This window comes from Cavia porcellus, unplaced genomic scaffold (assembly GCF_034190915.1).
Source record: "Cavia porcellus strain 051 isolate PalLab524CR breed Dunkin Hartley unplaced genomic scaffold, mCavPor4.1 scaffold_17, whole genome shotgun sequence".
NCBI lineage: Eukaryota > Metazoa > Chordata > Mammalia > Rodentia > Caviidae > Cavia > Cavia porcellus.
The window spans coordinates 30,303,886-30,326,245 of record NW_026947500.1 but is presented as its reverse complement, the minus strand read 5'-3'; the positions used below and the strand labels follow the sequence as shown (position 1 = coordinate 30,326,245).

Here is a 22,360-nt window from a genome sequence, read left to right as displayed (position 1 = left end):
TTTGCTGTGTTCAGGCTACTTTCTGGATGTTCCCCAGGGCTGCCGTTCAAAGCAGTGAGAGGCAGACTGTTCCAGGAATGAGCAAGACACAGCAGTGACAGCTTATCTCCACTGGAGACAAAGCTGAATGCGCTGGCCCTGCACAGTCCCTGGGCCTCACGCACTGCAGACCTACCTGGACCCCTGCCTGGGCCACACCTGGGCTGGCCTCCACCTGGAACCATGTGAGCTAAAGGGAATACTTGGGGGGCTGGGAGGGATGTGAGGTCCCGCTTGCCCTCTTCTTAGGCAGAGTGAGGGAAGAAGGGGCCACAGCAATGTTCTCTAGTGACAGCCTTCCCTTCCTTAGCTGGTAACCAGCCTAAGCCACCTGTTGCTCCTGAGAGCAATGCTGGTAGCTGTGGGAACTGCTGGCCAGCATCGAGCCCTGTTCTGCCAGCTTCTAAAAGACTCAGGGGTCACTATACTCACAACTCTCTATGCCCCCAGGTCCCCTCATGTCTAGCACCCCACATAAATAGACATGGAAGAGGAGCAGAGCACAGTAGAGCCCACCCACCAAGGGCCAGCACTAAGCAGGGCCCCAGCATTTCAGAACAAACAGAGTCAACCCAACTGTGGTTTCGCGTAGCACACTGATGTCATGTGAAGGTGTGATCCTCGTGGTCTGGGTTTGCCAAATTGTCTTTATCTGTTGCTTACATCACTTAGTAACAAAGGAGCCCCACGTGGTATGAGTGAGAGACCCAGCCCACTCACAAGGTCCCAAGATGCTCTTTTTAGTCTCCTCATTGGTACCTTGAAGACACTGAAAACCAAATTACCATTTCAAAAGTGTAGTTGTCAAGACAGGCTTAGTGGCGCGGTCTGTAATCCCAGAACTCAGGAGGCTGAGGCAGGAGTAACTCCATGAGTTTGAGGCCAGCCTGTGTTACATTGTGAATTCTAGGCCAGCCTAAACTACATAGCAAGACCCCGTCTCAAAAAACCAAACAAAACAAAAGTGTAAGAGAACATTTCAGATGGTATTCTTTATAGAGTTTTACTAATGGTATCAGATTAGGCCCTGTCTCCCAAATTCCTTTAAGGATTAGTTCCCAGGCAGGACTTCTAGGGTGTAACCTCTCACCCCACTTGCATACCCCACTGCAGGGAGGCCGTCCCTCCCCAGGCACCCTCTGCCTTAGCTACCACACCCTGGCCCTGGCCTGGCCACAGTAGGAACAAAGCCACACCCACTGGGGAGGCCTCCATATCGGCAAATGCCCTGGTGTCTTGGGCCAGGCTGTGGGCAGCAGGGGTGCAGGAGCTGGCCCCAGAAACACTGGCCCTCCCCTTCCTGCCTGCCCTTCTCCAGGGCACCCAGGCACTCTCTTGTAGGGGTTGTGTTGACAGATGGGCGGACACAGCCTCCCTCTTGGGCGGGCAACTGTGGTCAGAGGTCCCCACCCAGCAGGAAACCACAGTAGTGGGGAAGAGAAGAAAAGGCAGGGGAGGGGACGACTGGAGAGGGAGGAGAAGAGAGGAAAGGAAAGGAGAGGAGAGGAGAGGAGAGGAGAGGAGAGGAGAGGAGAACAGAGGAGAGGAGAGCAGAGGAGAGGAGAGCAGAGGAGACGAGAGGAGTCCACCATGAGGCCTGGGAGTCGGGTCAGGGCTGCCAAATGCCAGATGCTGGCTACGAGCTTCTTCATCTTGGTAACAAGCAGGATGGGCAAGAGGGTGGATGTAGGGAGGCCAACATGCTGGTATGTGGGGTCACCCTCTATGTGCACATACCAGCCCTCCTGCCTTTACCTGTCCTGCAGTCTTGATCCAAGACCCCTGATCATGGGCCCAGCAGGCTATGTGCATCCGGGCAGGATGCCTCTGGGCAGTGTCCACCCTTCTGAGGAACCTGGGTTGGGCCTCGGGCTTTGGATGGAGGTGACCTAGGATGAAGTGTAGGGAACGGATGCTAGCTGCCTGGGCTCTAGGGCTCTTTTTTCTGCCTCAAGGGGCACTCTCACTGGACTGGGGAAGGTCTAGGGCTGCAGGGCTCTGCAGGCAGATTGATGCAAGGTTCTGGGTCCCCAAGGGAGCTGTGCAATGGCTGTGAGTGTACACCTGCTTGTCAGTATTTGTGTGCGGACATGTGGGTGGGGGGAGGTGTCTAGGGCAAAGACTTCATTGACAGCACTAACCCTAACCCTGCGAGACCAGGACCCTGGAGCAGGCCTGACTTGGGCTCTGGGAGCCCACATCTTGCCTTTGGGAAGGGTAGAGGGGTGCTCTGTGGCTGTCCTCAGCCCTGAGCCCATGCTCTGAGCCTGCCCCACCCACAGCTGTTGGGCTTCTCTGTGGCCACCATGGCAGTTCTCATGTACTGTGGAGATCGTTTTGCCGTCATGCACCACGTGTCCTTGGAGAAGAGCCCGTATGATGCTGTGCACCACTGGGGTGAGTGTGCTCAGGGATGGGCAGAGCATAGGTGGCTGGAGCAGGTCTGGACTAAGGATGAGGTCCCAGATACTAGGCCTTAGGTGATCAGAGGAGCTGGCTGGGAAGAACCAGGGGCCTAGGCAGGGAAAGACAGCCCTGGCATCTGGCTCCACTGAACAGAAGCTGGGTCTGGGCAAAGGCTGGTGTCCTAAGCCTACAATCCCCCAAGTGTATGGAACAGCATAGTTGTTCTGGTTACATCAAACCCGAGGTCCTGGTTTTCAGTACTTGACTGTGATGGGGGCTGCCTTGAGCAGGGCCTGTGGGACTCAGCAGTGGAACACACAAGGTTCATAAGCAGAAAATGCCAAGAAAGGGCCCGAGCAAGAAGGCTGCTTTCATGAGAGGACATCGCAGGCTGAAGCACCCAAGGAAAGTAGCTGCCAAGTAGGCAAAGGCAGGGGAAACTGAATGTTGGCTTGGTGGACCCAGCCCCCACCCCCCACCCCCCCACCCCCCGCCTCCTGTCTCCCAAAGCTCTGAGCCTCCCCAGAGCAGGAAGCCTGAGGCTTGACTTGGACTGATAAGGTCACAGCCCCACAAGCCACCTGTCATAAGGGTGTAGAGTTATGGCTTGAAAATAATCTCCAGGCAGAGAAGGCAAAGCAAAAAATGGGGGAAGGGGCTTTCCTTTCCTTTCTTTGGGAAGAAAGAGGTCGCTGGGCAGTGAGAGGCATGTCCATGTTTGAAGGGGAAAGGAGGCTCATTCAGAACTGCCCCAGAAGTCTAGCACCCATGACCCTGGAGATGGAGTTCAGGGGCAGATTCTGCTTCAAGCCCTGTCCCGGTACCCCAGTACTCTTCTTCTCTCTTCTTCTGCAGTGTTCTCTGTGGGGATCAGCCTGGCAGCTCTGTTGATCCTGGGGGCTTCCCTGAGCACCACAGCTGCTGTGAAGGAGGCCCAAGGCCTCATGGCTGGGGTGAGTTCTCTCAAATCCTTGACCTCCCATCCCGCAGGTCCCTCCACCAAGGACAGTTGTGACCCCACTCCCCTCCCAAGGCCACTTGGACTCTCCATGTGGGCCCTACTTTACTTCATCTTCTTTGTAGCTTGTAATGGTCCTACAGGAACCCTGAAAAGCAAAGCTGGTCTTCTCATCCCTGAAAGCTACTCTCAAAGGCTCTGGAAACCACCCCCCAAAGACTCTGAGAACACCTGGTTCAGTTACCCAGCAGTCTGTGGGGATGGGGTTTAGGGGAGGCTCATTTTCCATTGGGAGGAGACCAGAGAGGGTCAGAGAAGTAGCCTCTGTGGAGCCCTCCAGCCTGGATCCACTCCAAAGCCTCACGCTTTCCAGCTATCAGATGGTTCTCCTGCACCTCCAGAGTCACTAGACCTCCTCTTGGCCACCCTTCCTGCCCCTGTCCCACTCTGCCCTCCCTTCTCATCCAAGCTTAGTAATCTCTTCCCTGATTCCCTGGGCTCCCACCTGTTCCCCCACTCCAGCCATGACATCCCACTTCCAAGTTCCAGTCCCACAGACCCCTGCTCCTGCACGTTGGCCTATTCTACCCTGCCCTGTAAATGGTTCATGAGGTTAGAGACCCTTGAAAGCTTGTGCTTGGGGCTTCGCTTCCTGGGTGGGTTGTAGATCTGGGCCTTACTGGACTCCCAAAGACACAGTTTCCTGGATTTACAAACTGGGAGGTTCCCACCCAGCTCTCATGTTCAGCCCAGATTTGTTCAGGACCCCTGGACCACAAATGTCCCCAAGAACACAGTCAGAATCATCTCTTGGAGCCACTTCAGCAAGCTGGCTCTTGGGTGAGCTCGAGGGAGCTGAGCAGCATCCACAACTCCAGCCTCACCAAGATTCCCCCTTTGGGGACACAGGAGCGAGAGAGGGACGGTGCCAGCCATGGACATGCACTAAAACCTAGGCTTGTGCAGCCTGGCTTTTGGGTTGAGGGGGAAGCCCCAATGAGAAGGTGACAGGGCTGGGAGACTGTGCCCCTCAAGGGTGTGTGCTCTGCCAAAAGACACTGGGGCAAAGACAAGGCTGAAAGCCTGCTAGGCCTAGGTCTGAAAGTGTCCTGCAGGAAGAGGCAGCATCAGCCACCAGGTGGCACTGGAGAGCAGGGTTTGAGGCCACAGGGCAGAATACTAAAGACTACCCCAGGTCTGTGCAGCCCAGCCTTGAGACCTTCCCTAGGCCTGTGCTTGGCATTTGATCTGTGGGTGTGGACATCAGGGAGCACCCGAGATTTCACTTCTGCATCTGTAGCAGGACTTAAGGCCTAGGGATCCATTATATGGGTCTGCTTATAGGAAAAGCCTCGAGTCCCCCAGCCAGATGGCTGTGCAGGTTGGGCTCCTGGGACCACTCCAAGCTGTTACCAGCTCTGATACACCCAGCCTACTCGATGCACTCAGCCATGGCCACTACAGGGTCACTGGGACACCACCCTGACACCTGTTCCACTAAGCTACAAGTGGGGGCGGGACTGCGGCTCTGCATGGATGTGTGCCCTGTGTACGTGTGTGTGTGTGTGTGTGTGTGTGTGTGTGTGTGTCTGCCTACACTTTTGTCCCTTGCCTTCACATGCCTTGGCTGCAGCTCCTGGGAGGCTGTCTCTAGCCTGCTTCTGGTGTGTCTGCATGTGCAAGCGCATGTGAAGGGGAACAGGGAGTGGAAAATTTTTTTCTGTCTTCCCTGGTGCCCAGCTGTCCCCTCCCTGCCCCTTCCTGCCCCCACCTCCTACAGCCTCCAGCACAGGAAATGACAGCAAGAGCTGGCCCAAGACAGCCAAACTGGCTGCAGCAGCCCAAGGAAGCTGATTCCAATTGTCCATGGATTTATTTACTTATGTTCACTTGTGATGAGGAAGAAGAAAATGCCCATGATTTCTTGGCCCCCTACAGCAGCCTCTGCACTGTGGAGGCCTTGGCGAGCCTGGGTGGGCCTGTCCACTGCCCCAAACCCTCTCAACTGGGTTGGGGGGGTTGGTGCAATTTCTCCTAAGGAATGAAATGGTTTCTGGAAAATGCTGGTTTTCCGAGCTGGCTCATGGCCTTGAGCCTGGGAGGCAGCACTGAGCGATGGTTTCCAGATGGTGAACATGGCCTGGGGGTGGGGTGGGGGACGAGGTAGAAGATGGAAAGAGAGCAGGGGAGGAGGGGGAATGTGCATTTTCAGAGGACGAGTCTGTAATGTCCATCAGCATCTTCGAAGGAGAGTTTCAGAAGTCTGGACTCTGACTAGAGAAAGAAAGGCGGAGTGAGGAGTGACGAATGGGGAGCATAGGCCCCGAGAGCCTCATGTGACAATGTGGAGGAAGGGTAGGGAGCTCATCTTGACAGGGTGTGGTCAGTACACTGGCTGCCGTGGGCCATGGTTTTGAGTGAGCTCAGGTATGGGTGTTAGGGTATCTCTAGAGTCAGGTCTCAAAAAACAAAGTACCATGCTCCATGTGTGGGAGGCACCTAGCTCCCTGCCTTAAAGAGAGAAGTTTCTTCTCCCAGGCACAGGGTTATGCTGCCCCACCCTCTTGGATGAGCTACAGTGATCAGAGGTCTCCGATATCCTGTGGATTCACTGTGTTCCTCAGGCAGGAACTATGATGCTGTGGTTGATAGCAGACCCCAAAGAATAGGAAGAATTTCCAGAAAGGGCCATAAGAGATGGAAAAGGAGCCGGCCACCCAAGATCTCCTTGCTACCTGAGGTCTCCTCTTTATCAGTGAGGAGCAGGGCTCAAACCCCAACTTTAACCAAACCTCATGGGGGTGTGCACCGTCTACTCAGGCAAAAGACTCTTATGGGGCTCCTGTGACCCAGCCTCCTTCCATCCCCAGGGCTTCCTGTGCTTCGTTCTGGTGTTCTGTGCCCTACTGCAGGTAGCCTATTGGAAATTCCACAGCCCCACCCAGGTGAGTGCCAGGGGCCCCACTCTGCAGCCCAGGGTCCCCAGCAAGGAGCAAAGGCTAGGGAGGCCTCTCTAGGTGTGTCTGTCTGCATGGTGGAGGAAACTGGGGACAGGGAGCAAGGCAGGCAGTGCAGAGGTCAAAGTGCTGGGGTCCTCTCCAGGGCCGCTCGCTGGGGAGGGAAAGAGAAGCCCAGCCCCTGACCCCCTCTTTTTCCTGAGGCCCTCTCAATCTGCCCTTTCCACTGGAAGAATCTCCTGGGAGCTCAGGAAAGCAGTGAGGACGAACAAGGCCTTGCTTGGGAGAGACTGATTGGAGGGGTAGAATGTTCCAGAAAATACAGAGCAAGACCATCATCCTGGCTCAGACCTGGGCTGTGTGGCTCTGCCTCACTCACAAGATGGCATCCTTTCCTTCCTAGACATTGACTAGCTTGGATATGGGGCTGACCCAATGACTCCCAGGACCAGGGTCCTAGGATTCCCTACTCAAAGGCCAGTGAGTTGGAGAGGGAGGAAGTTCTCCCTGGTCCCCAGCAATGGAAACACTGGTGACAGAATTCAGGGCCCAGATCACCCCTTTGAAAGCCCAGACCAGGAGAAAGATTGGGGAAGCCCCCAAAGCTTCAGGACCAGCAGAAAAGTCCAGCAGGACCCAGGCACCCATATGTTCCATGTATTAAACATCCAGTTCCCCATGCATCACCCCCAAACACAATAGTGCCCACGAAAGACACAGGCTCCAGAGGGTGCCTGGGCAGGTAGATGACTGGCTTGTCTCTGTGGAAACTCAAGCTGTGAGCCTTCATGCTGATAGTGGCCACACTGGCATCCTTGAGCAGTGACTATGGGTCATTCCCATGGGGTGCAGATGGATAGACACGGGTCTTTTTGGGTTACCTTGTCAGTGTCAGGATGGGAGAAGGCTCCAGGCTCTTTGTCCAGCATTGCTGCCTCATTTCCCCTCCCTGCCCAAGGGTTTCCCCAAAGTGCCGACCCACCCCACCCCAGACCAAGATTTAAAGGAAAATGCCACTTCCTCCAGCCCAAAGGATCTGGAAGAGGGTCCAGCCCTTAGTGACTGTGCTTTGGGGGAGGGGTGTTCAGCAATCCCACTGTGGGCGAAGCAGGTCAGGCCAGCATTTTGGTGTCACATTTCCTGTCCACCGAGGGGTGGTCCAGCAGGTTGGAGGTCTGGGTCACAGCATGGGTGGCCTCTTTGAAGACAGTTGCCAGGTACCCTGGGGCCTGCCTAAAGTCTCTCAGCCCGTGCACCCGAGCTCTGAAGCTGTGTGTTTATACGCTGAGCCTGGAGGGAAGGAGGCCTTACAGGGGCCACAGGACAGAACCCAGCTGGGGCCTGCTTACTGGGAAATGGAAGGTATGAACCGTGGGCGGCTCCCAGCTGAGGCTCTTCTCCAGCCTGCTTCAGCCCCACACTCCACCCCCACACTATCAAATGTCCTCATCCTGCCCATGCCATGGCACAGCCCTCAGAACAGTCCTCCAGCCCCTCTGTAACCCCAGGTGGTAGGGCTTCTCTCTAGGCCTTCCTCTCTAGGGAGGGTACCTACTGCCTGTCCTGTGGGTTTTAATTTCTAGCATCATCCATGTGTGGATGTCCAGGCCCTTCAGGCAGACGGGTGGCTTGAGTGACAGGGCTCTAACTTTAAAGTCATAGGTTTGTATGACACACTCTGTGAGTTCCCCAGGCCTTACCTTCCTTGTCTGTGAAAAGCATGCTGAGACCCTTATTCAAGGGGCTGTCCCCTTGATTCCCTCACTGCCACCAGACAATGGATCCTCCATAACGTGGGACAGTTCAGAGTTGTCATGGGCTTAGATGAAGTGTGTTTGCTACCAAGCCACAGCTCTGAGCAAGAGAGGCAGACAAGACTCCATGCTGTCTCCATCCAACCGTGGGGCAAGCCAAAAAAGATTTCAGTCCTGAGCCTATTCACAGTCCCTAGCGGCAGTCCTTTGGGAGAAAAGGAGAAAGTACTCAGACTCTATCCTGGTAAAGTGGATGTGGGAACTGAGGGTACCAGGCCCTTTCAGCCCATATTCCCCCTACGCTTCCCCAAAGGGATCCCTAAGATATCCAGAAACAAGGGATCCAGACTCTAGAAGATACAGACCTTGGCTCAGGGTGGGAGTGGGGAGCCCCTCACACATCTCCCAAGAGCTTCCACTCACAGACTTCCTTGTCTGCCACTTCCTGGGACACTGCAGTCTTGGCAGGAGCCCCAAGGCTGGCGAGGGCAGCAATGCAGACCAGGCCTCCGTGCAATGAATACAGAGTGTGAGGGCTACTAATTATGCTCTCACCACAACCTGACAGCCACTTGCCGCAGCTCCCCTGCCAGTCCCAGATGAGACTTCAAGTCTGCATCAGGGAAAATGGATTGCCTGGCTCTTTTAATAATTCATGCCAGACAAGCACAGTGTGTGAGGTGCAGCCTCAGATCAGGCATATTGTTTAGCCTCCTGGGGGCCTGACATCCCTCCCTGAATGTTCTAGCCAGGCCCTAGGGCAGTCTGCAGACCACCTGCAGCTCCTCGCTGGGTCTTTCCCCAAGCCCCAGGCTTGGCAGGGGAGAGGGAGATATCAGAAAGTGACCAAGCCATGACAGGCATCAGGAATGACCTGGGCTTGGGGACAAGTCCTAGACACCCTGTCTGCAGCTGCTTGAGAAACACATTGTCTGATGAGCTAAAGTCCTTGCAGCAGGAGACCTTCCTATCTCTGCAGTTCCAAACTCTTCCAGGGAATGGCCCATGGACAACTAGTAATTGAGGCTTGGAGTCCCAGCACTGGGTAAGAAAGTCACCACTGGCCCATGCTATTTTCTCATGAGAAACATGGGCTTCAATCTCCAACAGAGCCCCACTGAACCCCATAACTAGGACAAATGTGAAATATGAAATACCAGCCAGGAGGCTGGGGATTTAGCTCAGTGGCATAAGCACCTGCCTTACAATCAGGCAGTCGTGAGTTCGATCCCTGGTACCGATTAAAAAAACAAAAAAAGAAAGAAAGAAATACCAGCCAGATGCTGGGCCTTGCAGGGAGATCCCAGCTTGACCACACGGGGTCTCCACACCCAGGCTGTTGAGCATGAGGTAGAATCCTGCATCCTCAGTTATGGAGAGTCACTTGGCAACCAGACCACACAAGCCCCTCAGCCCCTAGAAGTGTCTTACTCTCCTACAAGGATAAGGAGAGCTGGCACAGGGTCCTGGGGCATGTTGGTCCTCCCTGGGCCATGGCAAGGGATAGCAGGGGAAATGAAGTTGTCACAGTTGAGGATGAGGGACCTGCCCTGCAAAACCCAAGCCAGGTTTATGAGAGTCCAGTTCTTCCAGGAGAACAGAGTAACCCAGCAGGAGCCAGTTCCCCTTTTATATTCAAGGAAGCTACAGCCGAGAGAAGGGCCCTGCCTGGGTGGGCCAGTGATCAAGATGAGCCGGGTGCCTATCCTCAGCGGACAGAGGAAGACAGAGGTGGCTAGGTTAGGGATGACTCATGGAAGATGTCTGACTTGAGCCATCAGTGGAGAGAGATTCCTCAGTGCCAGGAAAATCATTTGGCATAGGATCTCTATGCGGCTCCCACTAGGGTTGCCAGGCTGGTGCAGGGCTGGCAGAGACCTCCCCAGCCCTGCAGGGAGGCCCAGATCCCATCACAATGGGCACCCCAGGGCAGATCCTCTGTTTTTGGAGGGCATACATGAGTGTCCAGTGCAGGTCCTCCATTCATGTCCAGCCCTTTAGGGAGGCCTGCACATCCCTCAGTGCCCCACATCTGACTGCATGGCAAAAGGTGGAGGGTAGACTCAGGGTCTCTGAGGCATGGAGGAGTCCTGTCCTGGGCCAGGAAACCAGGGACCTGTGGGACACTCAGGGGCACCTTCCTCAAGGAGTCAAGATTCTAGTTTATCTCTAAAGGATCGCTTGGTGAGGGACAGGGTAAACAGAGGCAAGGAGGTTGTGCTTGGGAGGGCGAAGCCTATCAGATCTAGGTTTGTCGGGTATGGAAAAGACCCAGAACCAGCCTGACGGTCAACCCTGCCACAGATCCCCACCCTACTCTGCCTCATGTGGTCTCTTCCACTTGGAACTGACTCCAGGTGCCCATGGCTTCGCTGGTTAAAGACTTTACATGGAGCCCAGCTGCATAGGATCCTAGGTAGTTCCAGGGAAAGCCCTACAAGCAACTTTGGGGAGCTAAGGTCCCAGCCAGGCCTTTCTGAGACATCTTACCAGGTCCCATCATCCACATCCAGACTGACAGTAGCAAGGAGGATGCCTCTCTGATTGGCACCTTCAGATTCTCCAAGATCTCTTCTAGGGGTGGGCAACAGAGCTCAACCCCTTCTTTGTCCCTCAGGACCCCAGAGATCAGGAGGACCATGTGGATAGCATGGCTGGGGCAAAGGTCCCACAAATGGAGCTCAGGAACCATTCTGTCCTCCTGCCCAGGGTACTGAGTGCAGGGAGCTCCCCCTGGAGGAAGAGGGCCTGCTGGGACTTGGGGTTCACTTTTTACTTGGGATCTCTGCCATGGGACAGGGGCTGCACATGGTTCCCTCCACACTAGGACCTCTCCATAATGCTCTGGCACAGGTAGAGGACGCCATGTTGGACACCTATGATCTTGTGTATGACCAAGCGGTGAAGAGCCCATCTAGCATTCACTGGCAGGAGCTGGTTGCCATCCAGGACACAGTAAGCTGCAGAGAAAGCCCCGGGGTGCTCAACCTCATTGTGATCTGGAGAATGGATCCCAACAACCCCTGCCCCCCCCCCCCCCGTGTCAACTATTTCAGGCCAGGTACTCAGAGGAAGGGCTCCCAGGATGCAGGCCATGGCTGCTCCTTTGGGGGTTGGGGGCAGAGCGTAAGGAATGCTTGTCCTGGGAACAGGGAATAGGGCTGGCTGCTGAATGTTTGGGACCAAAAAAACTAAGAATTTCAATACAGTGAGAACAGCACTGAAGAAAGCAAGTTTCCCATGTGCCTTACACAGGCCCCATTGTGAGAAGGTTGCCAGCCTCAACTCCCAAGCAAGGTCACTTCAGAAATCAGGCTATACCACTCCAAGGTTAGGCTGCAGATGACTGTAATAGAATCAGCTTTGACACCCTGGGGGGAGGGCAGTTCTGCAGGACCTACGTAGGTCATTTAACCTTCTGGTGCCTCACTTTCCCCTTGTGCCATGCCCACTCTCTGTAGTTTCTGTGCTGTGGGAAAAGATCTCCTTTCGGACTTCTAGAAAGCTCAGAAGCTGACCTGTGTCAGGGTGAAGAGGCTGCAAGAAAGGTGAGGAGCAAGAGGAGGGGACCAAGACATGGCCAGGCAAGAGCCCTGGGGACACGCCTGAGATCTAGGAACATCTTACACTCCTTGGTCTCTCCACCAAGGAGCCGGCTACAGAAGGGCTCAGGGGAGGCAGGAGGCAGCAGGATGTACATGAAGCTGTCCAGTAGGTGTCCAGCTGCCCTGGATGCAGGTCACATGTCCACTCACTCCCCCAGCTAGGGGAGATCTACTTTCCGAAACTTCTAGAAGCTCACAGACAGGGTCTCAGTGCCAAGTGCCCTTAGATCAGGGTGTCAGCTCTGTCTGGGAGAGGGGCAAGGGTTTGGAGGAGCCCCAAAAGGAATAGAACAGCACTCCACAGGAGAGGTGGTGCTGAAAGGGCAGTCAGATAGGCCTTGGCCCATTCTCCTTGAAGCCTGGACCAGGACTCACCCTCCCTCTCTTCCCTGCTGCTGCTGCTGCTGCCCAGCCCCCTCCAGCACCTCCCCCGTGTCCTGGAAACAAACTCACCCTATCTCATGGCTTGAGGTGCCTGGCAACCCTCCAAGAAACAGAGGAGGATGGGGATGGCTGAAGGCCCAGTGGGGGAGGGAGTCATAGCAGCCGCCCCAAGGGCCAGCAGGGCGACGTGCTGGGGAGGAGCTGAGAGTCGAGTCGGGGAGGCTTATCCTCCCAGGGACAGTCGCAGGTCCCGACTCAAAACCAGGGCCAGGGTCTTCCCCAAACACCCCAGAGTGGCAAGGAGGCATGACCTGGCCACAAAGGGCCCTGGGAAAAAAATCCCAGCACAAGCAAGCTGGGATAAGAGGACAACTTGTCCACAGGACAGCGGAGTGACTCCCTGAATGTCCATGTGGCCCAGTCCTTCCTCAGCCTCCCTGAAATGCCACCAACCTGCTTCAAAACCAGATGATATCATTTCAAGGCTCAGAGACAAGCCATTACCTCCTTCTTCCATGAATCTGTGCCCAGGGGTGGCATTGGAGGCCTAGCTGAAGCCAGGACCTTGGCATACCAGGGGGGCACCTTGTCTCTCCACCACTGTTTCCCTGCCCTCCCCATTAGCCAGTACCCTCTGGATACCAAGGAACCAGGTTGGCCTTGGGCTGCACAGTGAAACCAGACATATAGCACAATGCAAGAGCTTAGGGCAGCGGGCAACCCAGGAGGAAGCAACAGCTTGACCCCAGGAAAGTGGCCCCTCAGTCTCCGCAGAGGCCAGCTCCGTGGCCCTTGTTCTCACCTACCCATGACACTGCATCCCAGTGCTCTCTGGTATGGGCCTTGTGCTCTTAGCTCCTGTGAGTTCACTTGCATCGGCAGGGTGGGTGACATGCACACTGCCCTCTGCCTAGGACTGCCTGCAGAGCATCCAGAGCTTCCTGAGAGTACAACAAAACATCGTCTCTATGCTAACCAGTGCCGGCCTGGCCCTCACGGTACCCCACACTCCCTAACTGCCCCTGCCCCCCTCCTTGCCCTTTGCCCTGCTTAGCCCTCAACCTCATGGAAGGGCAGGGTAAGGCAACTCCCAGGTTATAGCCCCAAGCCAGGACTTCTGGTCTTGGGCATCCCCAGGGTTCTCTCAGCCTGTTCTTTAGGGAGGTGACCCAGGGTGACAGTGTCTGCTTCACTCCTCTCTCAAGGCAGCTGGGCTCTTCCCAACTCTACAAAGCCCAGAGACTTCCTAGGATGGAGCGAGACTCCCACGCTCGTGTTGCTGTTGATGGTTGAGATTTTCAGGCCTCCTCCTTCCCCAGGTATATGCCATGCTGCTCAGCTCCTTCCTCTGGTTTGCCATCCACTTTGGCTACAACTTGGACCGCAAAGGCACATACACGGTGACTTCACGGTAGGCTCCCACCGACACCCACTCACTCTCCCCAGAGGTCTCCAGTCCCCCTGCATGTGCACCTCCCACTGCTGAGGTGTCCCCTCTGCCCAGGAGGCAAGTCCCTTGGGCCAGGGACCAACCTTGTTCTCCAGAGGGAGCACTTTGGGGTATCCAGCCACAATGGAGGTACAGACCAACATGTGCTCCACTCTGCTGTCTCTAGTTCCTGCTTAGACCTGGCCTTAAACCTGCCATCTCCGGTGACACCAGCACAGAGAAATGGATGCTTTGTAGTCCGGGCCAGAGTCCCCAATCTTTGGGAACACCAGGGCTCTTCTGCATAGGGCAAGGAGGACCCAGATCTAAAAGCCAGGAAGGACCTACTGCTCCCATGGCACACAGGCCGCTTTACTCCACCCTGGCTGGATGGGCCCTCCCTATCCTGGCATCCTGCCTTCCCTCAAGAACATTCTGCAATAGACTCCCCCCCCCCCAGAACATTCTACACTTGCCTCACAATCTGTTCTAGAAAGTTCCACTGCAGCTTTATGGTTTGCTCTAGAATGTTCTACAGTGGTGTCCCGGTTTCCTCTAGAACATTCTACAGCAAATCCATAGACCCCTCTAGAACATTCTGAGGTGTTCTAACCTTGCAATTGCCTCCAGAGAATGCTATGACAGCTTCACAGTCACCTCTAGAATTTCTGAAACACATTCATAGTCTTCTCCAGAACATTCTAGAAGAGTTTCAACACCTCTTTTGCTTCCCAGAACCCATGGCTGCCAGCCCCAGGAGTCCAGCTTCTTCAGACGTTCTCAGGAAGGGACCTGTACCTCGACATTCCTCTGAAGTGGAGACTGTTGCTGATTATTAGGACCTAGGTCCTTAGTGGCCCCAGGCTCTGTTCTGATCTCCTGTCCTGCCATTTGTCTGCCTATGGAGCCAACCCTTGTGTGACTGATCCTAAAGGGAGCTATCCTCCACATGGTGAGGCCTGGAGAAGGGGAAAAGACTCACCTCTGGGCCCTCTGCAGAGTAGGTGTCAGCCTATAGGGAATAGGGCAGGGTGAGGGAGACAGGCCAAATATCAGGGAACTCAGGGCAAGCACAGCACTGGTAAGGATGCTGCCTGATGACTGCCACCATTTGTTCTTTGTGTTTTGTAACAAATAGCACACATGTGGTGGCTTAGCACTGCACCCATTCACTCTGGTATGGTTTCTGGGTCAGACTCCTGGTGGCTTGGGCAGGCTCTCTGCTCATGAAGCGAAAACCAAGGGGACAGGAGGACTAGGCCTGATCCAGAGGCTGCTGGGGGAATGTCCTTCCAGGGTATTAGAAGAATACAATTTCTTGGAGTTGAAGGCCTGATGTCACTTGTTATTTGCTGGCTGGAGCAAGGGTCTCTCTCTCTGCTTCTTGAAGTCACCCCATTCTTCCTATGTCCCTTCCATCTTCAGACCAAGGTAGGCTGAAATGTCCATGTGGGAGGATTTTCATGGTTCAGATTCTCTGACTTCTGCCAGCTGGAAAAGTTCTCTGCTTGTGAGGCCCCATGAAAAGTTTGGCCCACTCAAATAATCTCCTTACTTTATATGGTGATCAAATACGCACAACCTAAAGTTTCCATCATAACCCATTTTTAAGTGCACAGTTCAGGGCATTAAGCACATTCACATTGTTGTACAACCACCACCACCAGCCATCTCCAGAACTTACTCTTTTCCTTCAAATCCTCCAATGCTTCCTAGAGGCTATCCTATGAATGGAATCCTACAGGATTTGTCCTTCTGTTGGCTGGCTTGTTTTGTTTACATAAGGTTCTCCAGAGCCATCCAAATTGTAGCACATGTCAGAACTTCCAAAAGACAAATCTTCTCAGATTTATAGTGGCCTCACAGTCACTTATTCCAAGAGCTTAAGGCTGGACATGGAACAGTCAGGGACTGAGAAATCCTATCTCTTACAGCACTGTCTCTGGGCAATCAGGCCATTTCAATGATGAACCATCTAGCTGTCTCTGAATGTTTGCATAATTTCCTCAAACTCGTAAGGGCTAGAGATATCATGTTGGCCCAGCCCAGACTGAGGTCCCAGGGAAACTCACAAGAACTTCCACAGATATGAACTGTGTTCCAACCCGACCAACCAAGGGATAAGGGAGGCTCTCAAACTAAGAACTATCATATGATGGGCAGCCACAAAGTGACAAAGGCCCACTACGCCACCTTTGTTCTCCTGCTGACACATACATCCTTCCTCCCTTCTTGATTCCTCCTATAGAAAGCTCCCATGTCCTATAAAGCCTTCTGCAGCCAACCATGCACAAGACTTATGCCCAGAAGACCATGTTCTGCATCTCAGGTGACAGATGTTCCTCCTCTGGTTCCCTTCGTATCATCTCACCATTCTGCAAACTATAGAATGATCATTAGGGAAGCACCAACAATACATCCCACATGCTACAATGGTGAGAAGAGAAAAGAGAAAAGGAAGTGAGATAAATTTATACAGCATAATTAAAACAGAAATTCCAACAGATGCCACGCTGAAGATGCTCATCTCTGTGGTTGTCACCATGCCATAGCTGCATTCATGGCCTGTGTCCTCCACACATGCTCCGTGTTCCCCAACTCTGCCTTCTTCCAAAGCTTATCACCAATTAGGTGGGGTGAAGACGGACACTGGGGCCACCTAGGCCCACTCATGTTAAGCAGCAGCCTCCCTATGTCCTCTCATTAGAGTCACCATCACCAAGCCGCCTGCATGTTCTTTTAACCCAGTGACAAAGAAGCTCAGAATGGTCAGGTGCATCTCTTGCTCCCAGCACCCTGATAAGATCATTTTGTTCTCCAGTAGAAACCTTCCTTCATTTGGCTAGTATGATCTCTAACTCAGGAAAGCAGGATCTACCAGGGCCAAGAAGCAAAATTGTTGAGAATGATTCATTGGCTGTAATCATAAGGGTTGTTACCTCAGTTTTACCCTTCAGGCTCCCATCCTGTGGGTTCTGGTTTGAGGAATGGCACCATTCTCTGGCTATGGGTAAGGCTGTATTGGTAAGAAAACCCTGCAATCTTGCAGCAGCATCTCCCACTGTGGTCCTGAATGATGCCCAATAAATCATCCCAGTGTCCCACAGGGCAGCCTTGTTTGAGTAATAGCATAAATGTCAACCCCAGTGAAATTCATGAGACCTACCCCTGGTCTTATGTCTTCAGATGTTAAGCCAGTTCCTTGACCCAAAACAGTGATATGTGGTGCTATGGTTTGTGTGTCCCTCAGGGCTTTCTGTGCTGGAGTTTAATCTCCACTGTGGGGGATTACAAGGGTGGAAGCTTAATCTCATGTGTTTAGAGGCAGGGCCTTAGGATTAGAGACGGTGTGCTCTATTTGGCAGCATATATACTAAAATTGGAAGGATTAGAGAGGGTCACGAGAGTAGAGCCCCATAGTTGGACTCTGGTGACTTTATGAGAAGAGAGAACAAGACCACACAGATGTATACTCATATCCCCTGTCATTTAGCATGCAATGCCCTGCCCAGCCTCAGGACTCTGCCAGCAAGGATGCCTTCACCAGATGTGACCCTGGTCCTTACATCTGCCATATAAACCTTGTTTCTTCAGAAGTATCTTGCTTCAAGTATTTCATTATAGTAATTATTCATGGGCTAATATAGGAAATCAGTACTGAGAGCAGGACCAATACTATACTGTACCTACAAGTGTGGAAATGACTTTGGAATTGGGTGGCTGGCAGTGGAAAGAAGGGTTTGGAGGGGCCAGCCAGGAAATCCTTGAGTGCTGCATGTAGTCCCTATGGGCGTTCTGAAGACAGCTCAGGGGAAATTAGGAAATAAGGGCAAAGCTAGGTTGGTTTAGAGAATGTCAGACATATGCTGAGGGACGTGTGGACAGATAAGTTTTCAAATGGAAATAAGGGCTCTGTTGGAAATTGGATTTAAGGCTGCTTTTGATACATTGCAGCTAAGACCTTGGGTGCATTATGTCCATGCCCTGAGACTTGGTGGAAGGCGGAGTTTAAGGATGAATTAAACAGGATGTGGTGGGGCCCGCCTATAATCTCAGACCTCAGGAGGCTAAGGATTCTTGCTCCAGGAGGATCTATGAGTTTAAAGCCAACCTGAACTACATAATGAGACAAGAGAGAGAGAGAGAGAGAGAGAGAGAGAGAGAGAGAGAGAGAGAGACAGAGAGAGACAGAGACAGACAGAGACAGACAGAGACAGAGAGAGAGACAGAGAGAGACAGAGACAGAAAGAGACAGACAGAGAGAGAGAAGAACAAGGAAATAAAGAAAAAAGAATGATGGGCTAAACCAACTGTAGAGGCACACACCTGTAATCTCAGGCCCTCAGGAGGCTGAGGCAGGAGGACTGCAAATTGAAAGCGAGCCTGTGCTACATTGTGAAACTCCATCTCAAAGAAAGCAAATACATAAATAAAAGAATCATATGAACTTTATTTGTTGAAATAGATTTCAATATGATAAAGCATTCAGGGGTGGGATGGGTGTTACTGTCTGCTTTCAGTCAGTTACAGGGAGATTCAGGAGTGAAAGGAAGAGGAGCAGAGAGACTTGGAAAATTCCTAGCCTGAGCATAAAGATCAAGGAAAACTGAGTATAAGAATACAAAACAGAACTCACTTACTGAAAATAATATTGCACATCAAAGGGAAACATGCTTTGCATCAGAATAGTTGGAAAAAGTCTTCCAGTTATCTCAGAAATCTTGGTGAAAACTCTGCTCTGGGGTGTCTGGTCAGTGGAGGGATCTCTAAGTCACCTGTGTATAGGGACAGACATCTTCCAGACACGGTCAAATTGCATTCCAGATACTGGTCTCAAATGATGCGGTCACCAACTCCGCATGGGAACTCTGCTTTGCAAACATCCTTTTCCATGCATCTAAACATTATGCTAGTCTGGTAGGGGCCAGACGGCACTGCCTCCCATTTCTCCGCTGATGGATCAGGTTTTTATATCTCTAATTTCTACTCTGTGAGACACCTATCTATGCCTCTTGCCCATTGCTGGATGGTGTAATGCACCCCTTCTTGCTGAGGTATGGGGGAGATCTTATGTATTGCTTGTTAGAGATCATGTGTTGTTTACTCGTGTGGTAAATGTCTGTGGCTTGGCTTCTGCTCTCCTTATGATCACTTTTGGTGAACAGATATCTTCTGTTTTCTGTCTCTTTGTGACAGTTTGGTACAGAAAAGCAATGGAAGAATTGCTTGATGGTTAATTCTAAGTGTCGCCTTGGCCAGGGCACAGCTGTTTGTCCAACACCAGTCTAAACGTTTCTATGAGGATGTTTTCCCATGTGCTAGGCATTTGAGTCAGTAAGCTGGGAGCAGAGCATCTCATGGAAGGAGGAATTCAGCCTTGAGACTGATGCAGAACTCTGTGTTTCGTCTGCCGGTCTGACCTGTAGGGGTCAGGCTCAAATAAATCTGGGTTTGTGTGTAGAAATGCATGTGTAAGATGCAGGATATTAGTTCTGTTTCTTTGGGGAACCCTAATAGGCCCGTCACCTACATAAGAGCGGTGGCAGGTATTTGCCTCGATCTGTGCCCTGTGGAGGCTCTAACGTGAAGGCATCATCCAGAAAGCCACTTCCTGTTCTTTGCATAGGCTGCAAAACTACACTGACTCCCGTCTCTCTACCCTTTTTTGCATCCCGCTGGAAGCCAGCTGCCATATTGAGGGCAGCCCTGTAGGGATTCCAGGCAGCCACCAGCTGGAGGGAAAGTGAGGCCCTCTCAGGAGCTGAAACATCCCCAGTCACTAAGAGCGCACAGAAGTGGGTCCTGCAGGTGAGCATACCGCCCTGGCCACTGAGAGTGGCCTCAAAAGAAAACTTGGGCCAGAAGATTCACCACTAAGCTGTGCTCCAATTTTTGCCTCAAAGAAACTTTGAGACAGCAGATGCTTTCTGTTTTTTTCCAGTGCAGCTGAGCTTATAGATTTAATAAAACTACCAAAGACAAAATATGCTTTTAAAAGCTACAGTTTTTAGCCAAGCATGGTGGCTCACATCTGTAATGCCAGCACTTGGGAGGCTGAGACAGAAGGATTACCCAAGAATCTGAGGCCAGCCTGAATTACACAGGAAACAGTGTCTCAAAAATAAAAAATAAAATAAACATGTAGAAATCTATAGTTTTTAATCAATATATCAAAAATCATTTTAAAACACAATTTTGGTACCAAACCTTAACAATTTGAGACCACTATTTACAAAATCTCTAAATGTAATTACAGAACTGAAAAAGATAAAACTATAATTGTAAAACTAAAAAAGATAAAGAAATGAGACAAGTTTATTTTTAACATGACCATTAAAAAGAGCCAAGCAATGAAGCAATTAAGACATACCAGCACGTGAATGAGCAGTGAATGATAGGTAACAGGGAATTTTCTGGAAAAGTGCAAATGGCTAATAAACATGGAGAGGTGCCCAGCTTGAATATGGAGGGGAAGAAGCAAATGTAAAGTGAGCTGTTACCTTCTGGGCTAGTTCGTGACACAGCCGTCTGAAGAGGCACAAGATGTTGCAAAGAATCATGCAGCAAGCAGGCCTGGGTACACCCTGTGCCAGGCTCCCCCGGGGCTGATGCATGCATAACCACAGAGTCAACACCCACGAGAACCCACAGCGTAGCTCTGCATCCCACAGCTGGTCACAGGCTCACCTGCACCTCTGTGTGTGCACCCCTGTGAGTGAGACTCGTGCAACGTCATTGTGCAGGTTACTTTATGAGACCGCCACCAGAGTCAGCCCCCACCGCCATCTCCCTCCTGCTGCCACGCCCTCTTTGATGGATAATCTTGCTTACCAGTTTGGCTGGGTTGAGAGACAGTTAGAAGATAAGTAACGTGGATGTCTGGGTGTGTCCCTGTGGGTGGTGGGGTGGAGATTTGGGGACTGTGTGTGGCCCCTGGCCTCTTCTTCTCTGCCTCTTCTCCTGTTCTCTGCAGTCCAGAGGCCATGAGGAAGGCAACCTTCCTCTGCCCTACCCTTCCTGTGTGAAGCTTCTGCCTCACCCAGGGCTAAATCAATGTAGACAGCTATGAATTAAAACCTAGCTGGGCTTGGTAGTACACATCTATAAGCTCAGCACTTGGGAGGCTGAGGCAAGGGGATGCCCACAGGGTCTAGGCCAGTCTGAACCACATAACAAAACTGTGTCTCAGAAAACAACAACAAAAATCTCTGAAACCATGAGCCAAAATGGATCTTTTTTCCTGTAAATTTCCTCCACTCAGGCCTAGGGATTGAACCCAAGGTTTTCACAGAGCTATATCTCTGACTTTTACATTTTTATTTTACTTTATTTCATAACAAAGTCTTGCTAAATTGCTAACTTGTCCAGACTGGGTTTGAACTTGCAATCTGCCTGCCTCAGTTTCCTAGAGTGCTGGAATTATAGGACGCAGTACCAAACCAGGTTCTTAAGTTGTTTGTTTGAAGTATTTGTCATGGTAACAGACATCTGGTTAACACACCCATAAACCTCCCCAGCAATCCACAGCCCTGAAAACCACTAATCTGTTCTCCATCTCCATAGCAATGTCATTCCAGGAACATTATGATTACATGACCTTCGGGGCTGACCTTTGTCACTCAGCATAATTCTTTTGAGATCTGCTTATGCCCTGGTGTGTAATGATACTCTTTTCCTCTCTACTTCAGACTGATGGTTTACGGTGGGGAGGGGGGAGCACAAATTTGTTTAACCATCTGTTTTTAAGGCACATTTTGATTGATTCCAGTTTGGGGCTATTATAAAGAAAGTATCCATGACTGTCCATGTCCATTTTTATGAGTGGACATGGATTTTCTTTGCTTTTGAACAGATGCCTTAGTGTGCAACTGCAGTTCACATAGTACTTAAGTCTTTATGTTCCTAAGAAACTGCCAATTTGCTTATGTCTATAATCTTAGTACTTGGGAAGCAGAGGCAGGAAGATCACAAGTTTGAGGCTAACCTGGGCTGCATAAAAAAAGGCCCTCTTTCAAAACTCAAAAAGAACAAAGAAGAAAGAAAGAAAGAGGCAGACAGGAAGAAAGGAAGGAGGGAAGAAATGAAGGAAGAAAAGAAGAAAGAAAGAAAGAAAGAAAGAAAGAAAGAAAGAAAGAAAGAAAGAAAGAAAGAAAAAGAAAGAGAGAAAGAGGGGCTGGGGGTTTAGCCCAGTGGTGTAAGTGCCTGCTTGGCAAGTGCAACGTTGTGAGTTTGATTCCCCCCCCCCAAAAAAAAAGAGGAAAAGAGAGAAATCTGCCAACATTATATTCTTATCTTCCAGATGAATCTTCTCTTTTTCTTTTCCTAACATTCTTTTGGGTAGTTTCTCTTTGTTCTGGTCGTTGTTTTTGGGTTTTTATGATGCAGTTTACCAGACTGCTAATTTTATTCATCTTCTGGGGGAAGCTTTGACTGCTGGCCCTCTCCATTGTATCTTTCTACCATCTCATTCGTTTCTTATCGGTACTGGGGAACAAACTCACTACCACACACTTGCAAGGCAGGCACTTATGCCGCTATGCTAAATCTCCAGCTCTGTCTGATTCATTTCTACCCTTGTGTGTTTCCTCTTTCCTCCTGCACTGTGTGGGTTGGTCCTGCTCTGCTTATCCTAGCGTCTCCAGTAGATGCTCAGCTCACTGACTTCTAGCCTTCTCACTAAGTACCAAGACACATTTCCTCCCAGTGCACTGCGCTGTATCCCATGAGTTTTTAAGGTAGCTTTTCAGTACCCTTCACTTGTAAATATTTTTAAATTTCCATCCGAATTTCTTGTATGGTCTATCAGCTATTCAGAATAAAATGTTTTA

At 51.5% G+C, this 22,360-nt stretch overlaps 1 protein-coding gene across 7 annotated transcripts; it reads left to right on the top strand.

The window, feature by feature from the left end:
- Positions 1–1,523: 1,523 nt before the first annotated feature.
- Tspan32 (tetraspanin 32) lies at positions 1,524–21,673 on the top strand. 7 transcript variants are annotated; one of them, XR_010040185.1, is made up of 9 exons: positions 1,524–1,695; positions 2,322–2,436; positions 3,301–3,398; positions 6,274–6,348; positions 10,968–11,069; positions 11,576–11,662; positions 13,018–13,101; positions 13,309–13,422; positions 14,268–14,397. XR_010040185.1 is itself a non-coding variant. In XM_003468137.3 (9 exons), exons 1-9 carry the CDS (start codon positions 1,630–1,632, stop codon positions 14,344–14,346), a joined length of 798 nt encoding a protein of 265 aa, XP_003468185.2. In that variant the 5' UTR covers positions 1,524–1,629; the 3' UTR covers positions 14,347–21,673. The 7 variants fall into 7 exon arrangements, 5 of the variants coding, with proteins under 5 accessions (XP_003468185.2, XP_063083794.1, XP_013006340.1 ...); XM_003468137.3 differs by lacking the exon at positions 13,309–13,422 and adding an exon at positions 13,423–13,514 and having other exon boundaries at positions 14,268–21,673; XR_010040186.1 differs by lacking the exons at positions 13,018–13,101; positions 13,309–13,422 and adding an exon at positions 15,781–21,673 and having other exon boundaries at positions 14,268–14,484.
- The last annotated feature ends 687 nt before the right edge of the window (positions 21,674–22,360 follow it).